Consider the following 6,957-nt stretch of genomic DNA (forward strand, 5'->3'; position numbering starts at 1 on the left):
CCACTGTTGTCACTTGTTGTCACCTCAGGATGTGCCAGGTGTGGCTGGCAGGTACCTGTTCTCTCTCTTCACCCTTTGAAGAGAAAAATGGTTAGAAAGGGTCTGGCTTTTGCTGAGGAACCCTGAAGACTGTACACAGTACAGGGGGCGCTGTTTGAGCTTTTCAAAGGTGACCTGCTGGAACTGGCATCTTTGCTGGGAGGAGCCAGCTGTCTGGGTCCCTGCCTCGAGCTGCTGCCAAGGGCAGAGCTGGCACTGGACGTTCCTGAAGCTCTTTCTGAAGCTGGCTTAGGCAGGTAAGAGGCAGTAAATGGCATGGGGGTTTGTCACCTGTGCCCGGCACGGCTGTGAGCGAATTCTAAAGCAGCATGAGCTGAGAGGACACTGGAACCCAGTTGGCTTTAGAGAAAAGTTTACAGAGAACTTTAGAAAATTAGAGAAAAGTTTAGAGAATCTTAATAGTTTCTCCACTAACAGAACTCACAAATGCTCATTTTAAAAAATCGCAGAAAAAAACCATAATACAGGCAGTGAAATTCAGTCCACTCTGTGTGTGTGCATTTTTCTTTTTTTAATTTCATTGAGATGTATTCATATAACATATTCTGTATTATAAATTCACCCATTTAAAGCCTTCGGTGTATTCAGTCATATCATCATAGTCAATTTAAGAGCCTTTTCATCAACTCAGAAAAGAAACCTGTGTTGCACAATGTGAATGTACCTAATGCTATTAACTGTATACTTAAAAATGGTTAAAATGCCAAATTTTATGTTTTTTTACAGTTTACTACATTGAAAAAATAGAAACGTCACACCCTTTAGAAGTATCGCCCCCTATCTCCTTTCTTCCAGCCCTTAGCGACCTCTAATGTACCCCTAAGGCCTCTGTGCATTTGGTCCACTCTTGATTCTGGCACCAGAAGGCCCGGTCAGCCCAGGCGTCCTTCTCGGAGCTCTCCTTATGTGCCTGGCACAGCGTGTACCGTGCTGGGTGCTGAGGGCCACTCAGATCGGAGCCAAGCCCTGGCATGCAGGAGCTCCCCATCTCCCTATGAGGGGGCCTTGGCGTGAAGGGTTGCAATTCCCACTGTCAGTACAGGGGATATATGGGCAGGTGGCTGGGGCTGGGGAAGAAGAGATCTAAAGAAACAAACTTGAGCTTTGACCTTTGCATGGGATTTAGAAAAATCTATAGTTTTAACAAAGGTGATCAGCCACTATGTCTAGAACTGTGCTGCCCCCCACTCCATCCCCCAAAATGAATGAGCCCTGGTCCCTGCACCCTAGGAGCGTACTGGCAAAGAGACGGTGGGGTAAACGAAGCCTAAAAGAAATATGGGCTTTCTATAAAGTGCCAGAGAGCACAGAAGAGAGAGTGACGGACTTTATCTTAAAGGTTCATCTGTGCTGTGCAAAGCTCAGACGGTGTCTCCATGGCAAGGGAAAGCTGCTAATGATCGAGCAGGTCCGGTCGAAGGCCAGGCTTTCTGCGTGCATCACCACTAACGCCCCTTGAGGGATTCACGAGGAAGGTCTTTGAGTTCCCATTTCACAGATGGAGGGGCCTCTCTACCTCTCTTGGCTACAGGAGGTCTTTTCGGTCCCAGGCTCCCTTGACCAGTCTGTGCAGCTTCTTAAGGAGAGAGTCGGTGATGCACCAAATGCCACCACTAGATGGCGCTGTGGGCCGCCCCACCGCTATTAATTCACAGAGGGTGCTGATTCCACGGGCGGATTCTCAGACTTGGGTCATTTGTGGGCATCTGCAGAGTACCTTCCGTGCTGTGATCTACTACTTATTTTCCTTTAAACTCCCTTAAAACTTTTTAAATATCTGTCTAATGGGAAACCATTATCTCTACCATAAATCGAATAATGTAAACTTTCTTCAAAAATCACGTTAACTGTTTAGAACAGTGCCTAGTCTATAGAAAGAAGGTAAATATAAAAATAAAGCTATTCAAACAAAACCTGTTGGTTTGACACCCTGCAGCTGTCTCATAGACCACCAACACTGGAATGCTGTCCTGGGCTTCGAAAACCAGACGGCAGGCTGATGTCACCTGCCTGCACAGTGGTTAGGATCAGAAGGACTCCTTTCCTTTGCAGGTAGAGGAACTGAGGTGCTTGGAGGAGAAGGGACATAGTCACGCTGTTGCTCTCAAGGTCAGAGCCAGGCCTGGGGCTGGGCCCTGCCTCCCCCTCCACCGCATGGACACTAGAAGGCCTTCAGGACGTTGAAACTGAAGTGTGATGCACACATGTGTCTCAGCCCCTCTGGTGCCTGAGAAAGTCACTGTGGGGGTCCCCAGTGCAGGGAGCATCCTTATGGAGCGTACGGAGCCCTGGGGTGAGAGTCAAGAGCCATGGGGGTTGTTGGCGGCCAAGACCACCGATGAGCAACTAGCTCAGCTTCTCGAGGTCCCTTGCCCTGAGGGTCCGAGGCAGGGCATAGCATGGTGCCACATTCTCTGGTCAGCGCACCCCCAGCTTCCAGCTTCGGTCACTGACTGCCACATCCTGGCATCCTCCGAGGATGGGATCTTGGGCAGATACTTTGATCCCTCTTGTCAGAGCTGGAAAACACTGAGGTCACCCTCACCCTTAGGTTACTCATGCAGCCAAATCAAATGAGGTTCTAAGAGGCCGTATAGGGCCAAGGATCAGCGGCACTAGTTCAGCACCCCTGGACCTGTGAACCTCACAGAGGCCAAGACAAAAATGGGCAACATTCCTCTCACTGGCCCCTCACAACTGTCAAGTTGAGATGACCCTGATCAAATTAAGTTTCATTCTGCTTTTATGATCTAGAGGCTTCTATGTTATTTTGCCCAAAATGATAAGTGTGTGTTAAGATAACACCAGCGGCTACAGAGATAGTCCCCCCCTAAGATCTCAGTGGATTGATGCCACACGAGTTCATTTCTCACTTCCCCATGACAGTCCAATTGACAGCTGACGTGTATGCAGCTGCGGCAAGCCAGGCATTGCAGTAATGAGTGGGTAGACATGTACCTCTTCCTTCCCTCTGCAAGGACACTCATCCAAGGCCTTTGTCATCTCTCCTCAGTATTGTACCTGGAAGGCTCCGTTCTTGTGTTTGAGGACATCTTCAGACTGATCGCGTTCTACTGTGTCAGTAGGTGAGTAGGCTTGGCCCCACAGGTGGGCAACTGGTTGCAACAGACATGCATAGCAACCTTGGGTGGGGGCAGGAGTCACGGGGAAGCCCCCAGAAGGAAGGGTGCAGCCCACAGGATGCAGACAGAGGGGACAGTCCCTGGTTTTGTCCTGGTAACCATGAAGGGAGGTGCTGGTTCTGCGCTTTCTCAGACCCGCCTGTAAGGACCCCTCTACCACCACCTGCCCCTTGGCTCACTGCCCATCATCCCAGCTTCCTGCGTTCAGGTTTCCAGGCCAGTATGGAGTCCTGCGTGGACCTGATGTGACCCATTGCAGGGCTTATAGAAGGAACTTCCTGTAGGGGCAGCAGGAAGCGCTGATCCCCTCCGTGGGAGAGAGCTTATGATCGTTACACAGCTGCTGGGTGGAGCGGGCGTCTGGTAACCACCCTCAGAGCTGCTCCACTTACTCAGAACCGGTTGCAGGTCAACGGGAATTTAAAACTACATTTTGGTGCTAGAAGCCAACAGCTGAAGCTACAGGGTTTTGACAAGGGCTGGCTAGAGGCTGCGGAGGATGTCGTGGGGTCCGGGGCTCCAGGCCCACTTCCTCCTGCTTCAAAGAGAAAAACCTTGCTGCCTCTGATGAAAACCACACTCAACCCAGAACACCGCCCTTGCCTACCAGGACCCTTCTGGGCCGTGTGGGCAGGACAGATGGTGCTGCTAATACCAGTTGCTAACAGCCGCTGCCTAGTGAGGGTTCTCCAGGTCCCCAGCTCTAAGCGTTCTTATTACCATTACCTTTTTAAATCTTGCAAACAATTCCATGAGGTAAATAAATGCTCCTGTTATTCCCATTTTCTAGATGAGGAAACTAACACAGAGAAGTAACTTGCTCAAGGTCTCACAGCTAGTGAATGGCAGAGTGGAGTTTCAAAGTAGATAAAGCTCCAAGGTCCATAATCTTTGCTACAACCTCCCCACTGTGCACATCCTGCAATAATTCTGACGGCCCAGCATGTCCCTCTAGCCCATAAGGCAAAGCATGAGAGACCCCTGGCCCTTTGTAAATTACGACATGTCAGACTCTCCAGGAGACGGGCCTCTCTTGTTCTGAGACATTCTTACCTTAGTAAAAGGTGCCTAGCATTGTGTTTAGCACATTCTAGGTGCTTTGAATGAATGAATGAACCAATGAATGAACGATGACATAATTGCAGAGCACAGAACTTGAGCAAGTTACTTAACCTCTCTGAGTGTCAACTCTCCCTTCTGTAAAATGGGAATGATAATACCAATTAGAGAGATGCTGGAGGGGAAAATAAGATGAAGCACACTGCCTGACACCCAGTAGGTGCTCTGGTTCTGTTTCCACGGGTTGGGCCGTTGGAGGGTGAGCTGGGGTAACAAATTCATCGTGCAGGGAGATCTGGGGCCGTGGTCACTGGGCTCACACTGTCACCCCCAGTCCTCCCTCCTATGGCTGGAGGTTCTCCCCATTCCAGAAAAGCAGGTGCCTGTTCACCTGCCCTCAAATGCTCAGGGAACACACAAAGCCACAGGGCACAGAGCCTGGCATTCCTGTATTTAGGGGTAGGCCACCTCTGAGGAATGAGGTGTCACAGGAGGAAGAGCCCCAGGCTGGCAGTTGGAGACCCACTACCAAGCTGTGTGACCTTGGGCCAGTCACCGGCCTTTCCTGGGCCCAGCTGCCTCGTTTACCAAAGGGCGGTAGCTAAGCTGGAAAGCCAATGTGCTAGATCTCTGTGCGTCTAGAATTCTAAAACCCTGCCCTGCAGACACCTTCAGAACCAAGCGCCCCGGGTCGGAGCACATCTCACGTGCCTGTGTGCTGCATCTTGCAGGGCCTTGCACAGATGGGAGTTTCGATCAGCGCCAAATGCCCAGGTGATAAATGCCAGTCCTGGCTCTGAGACCTGTGTCCTCAACACCATGCTGAGCTGCAGGCCCAGCACACCCTCTCCTCCTTTAGAGAGCTTGCTGCCCAGTGGGCACTTGGAAGCCCTGTGGCCTGGGCTAGGTGTCTGTTCCTCAAGCACATTCCCCATGACAACACAGACCAGCCCCGAAACAGTCACACGGCATTATGGAGACTTCGTCAGAGCAGAAGCCAGTCCTTCTCTGTCCAGCACTCCTTATAGGGCACAGGTTCTGCTTCGGGGTGCTCACCTCAAACCTGATGCAAACCCTAACGCTCCAGGCTGCATGGTGGACTGGTGAGGGTTCTAGAGAGGGCTCCTGGACCTGGCCGAGTCCCACAGTCACCTGGGGAGCTGGTTAAAAGTATGACTCCTGAGGCCACCCCAGAGATTCTGACTCAGTGGCCTGGGATGAGGAACAGGGCTTATAAGCCTGTCTGCAAACCAGGGCTGCAGAGCTGCTCCTAGAGAAAGGACAGTAATAGCTTAGCTGGGGGTCTCCTAGAAGCAGACTTTGAGAAAAGGATTCAAGTGCAGGTGACACTAAAGGACTTGCCCCTGCAGAGGAAGCAACAAGGGAGTGGGGGGCAGGATGGGGACAGGAAAGAAGCCCAGCAAGGATGTGATTATAGGGGCCATCCCAGCCTCAGCCCAACCCTGTGGGCAGCGCTGGACTGCAAAGGGGACCTCGGAGTCGGCTGCCTTAAGACCACAGGGCCGGGCTTTTGTACCAGCCAGCTCCCAGGGTATACTCAGGCATTTGTGGCTCTCCACAGGGCCAGCAGGGCAGGCGGTGAGGCTCCAGCATGGCAGGACAGGCCTCTGAGGATCACGGGTGCCAGCCCTCAGGAGCAAACCCCACAGAGGCTAGGTGGTGGGTGCGCTGGTGAAGGCTGGGTGGCTCAGTAGCAGTGACTGTGGCAACCAGCTCCTGTTGACAAGGTGTCTGTGTTGAGTGAGGCTTTGTGGGGTGCGCTGCCCACAGTTTTTTTTGACCCTACAGAATAGATCCTACTGGGGAGCTATTCTCAGACTCGCTTCATGAGACAGATGACCCCTCCCCGGAGTACCCCGAGATTCAGACTCCAAGATCTTTGTAACAGGCTTAGCAGAGCGCTTGGCACGAAGTGAGCGCCCCAGACACAAGCATGTTCTTATTGCTGTTGTAGATGAGGAAATTGAGGTGTGAGCTGCCTCATTTTGCCCAGCTGAGTTTTTAGCCGGATCTGAACCCAAGTGTGTCTGACTCCTGAACCCGCACAGTGTACGGGGCCTGAGGCCAGCCGATGTGTGAGCTGCTCCACTCCGGCCCCGCCCTTCCACACACAGAAGGCCAGGCAAAGAAGGGCAGAAGAGAATCCTAGGTAGAGGAAACAGCCTGGCAGTGGGAAAGCTATGGCAGCCCAGGGGGGCTTCACGGGGAGAACCGAACATATGGGTGCCAGATAAGATGCTTCGAAGGCCCTGAAGGCCGTGCCCAGAAGCTATGGGGACTTCCTTCTGCAGGTGCCTGAGCTCTGCCACTGCTCACAGTCAGACTGCACTTCAGCAGGGTGACAGGGCTGCAGAGGGTGGCCAGATTGAAGCAAGGGGAGGGTGGAGACCAGCCTGGGCCGCTGCAGCCCTCAAGGCCCTCTGTGGAGGCGGCGTCCCAGGCAGTGGATGGGAGAACCGAGAAGGGTGGGGCAGCCACTCTAGGGATGCGTGGGGGGATGGGAGGACACCTGGAGAAGCCAGGCTCCTACCCTGGGCTACAGAAGGATGACCATCCTTGATGATTTGGGAGTGCTTACTATGCTCTAGGCACTCTGCTGTGCCCCTTACGAGGTTCGTGAGTTCTGATTCTCAGCACACCCTGGGTCAGGAGTCAATAGCCTTGCAAGGGGGGG

The 6,957-nt window shown here is 52.5% G+C and overlaps 1 protein-coding gene across 3 annotated transcripts in view; it reads left to right on the forward strand.

Moving 5' to 3' along the window:
- Positions 1 to 6,957, forward strand: part of RIN3 (Ras and Rab interactor 3) — a 117,324-nt gene that overhangs the window by 70,966 nt on the left and 39,401 nt on the right. For all 3 annotated transcript variants that reach the window (XM_011373163.2, XM_023538351.1, XM_011373162.2), the window contains exon 4: positions 3,074 to 3,146. In XM_011373163.2, the coding sequence (XP_011371465.1) occupies positions 3,074 to 3,146 (73 nt within the window). The remainder of the gene's footprint in view (positions 1 to 3,073; positions 3,147 to 6,957) is intronic.

Source organism: Pteropus vampyrus, unplaced genomic scaffold (assembly GCF_000151845.1).
Source record: "Pteropus vampyrus isolate Shadow unplaced genomic scaffold, Pvam_2.0 Scaffold219, whole genome shotgun sequence".
Classification (NCBI taxonomy): Eukaryota; Metazoa; Chordata; class Mammalia; order Chiroptera; family Pteropodidae; genus Pteropus; species Pteropus vampyrus.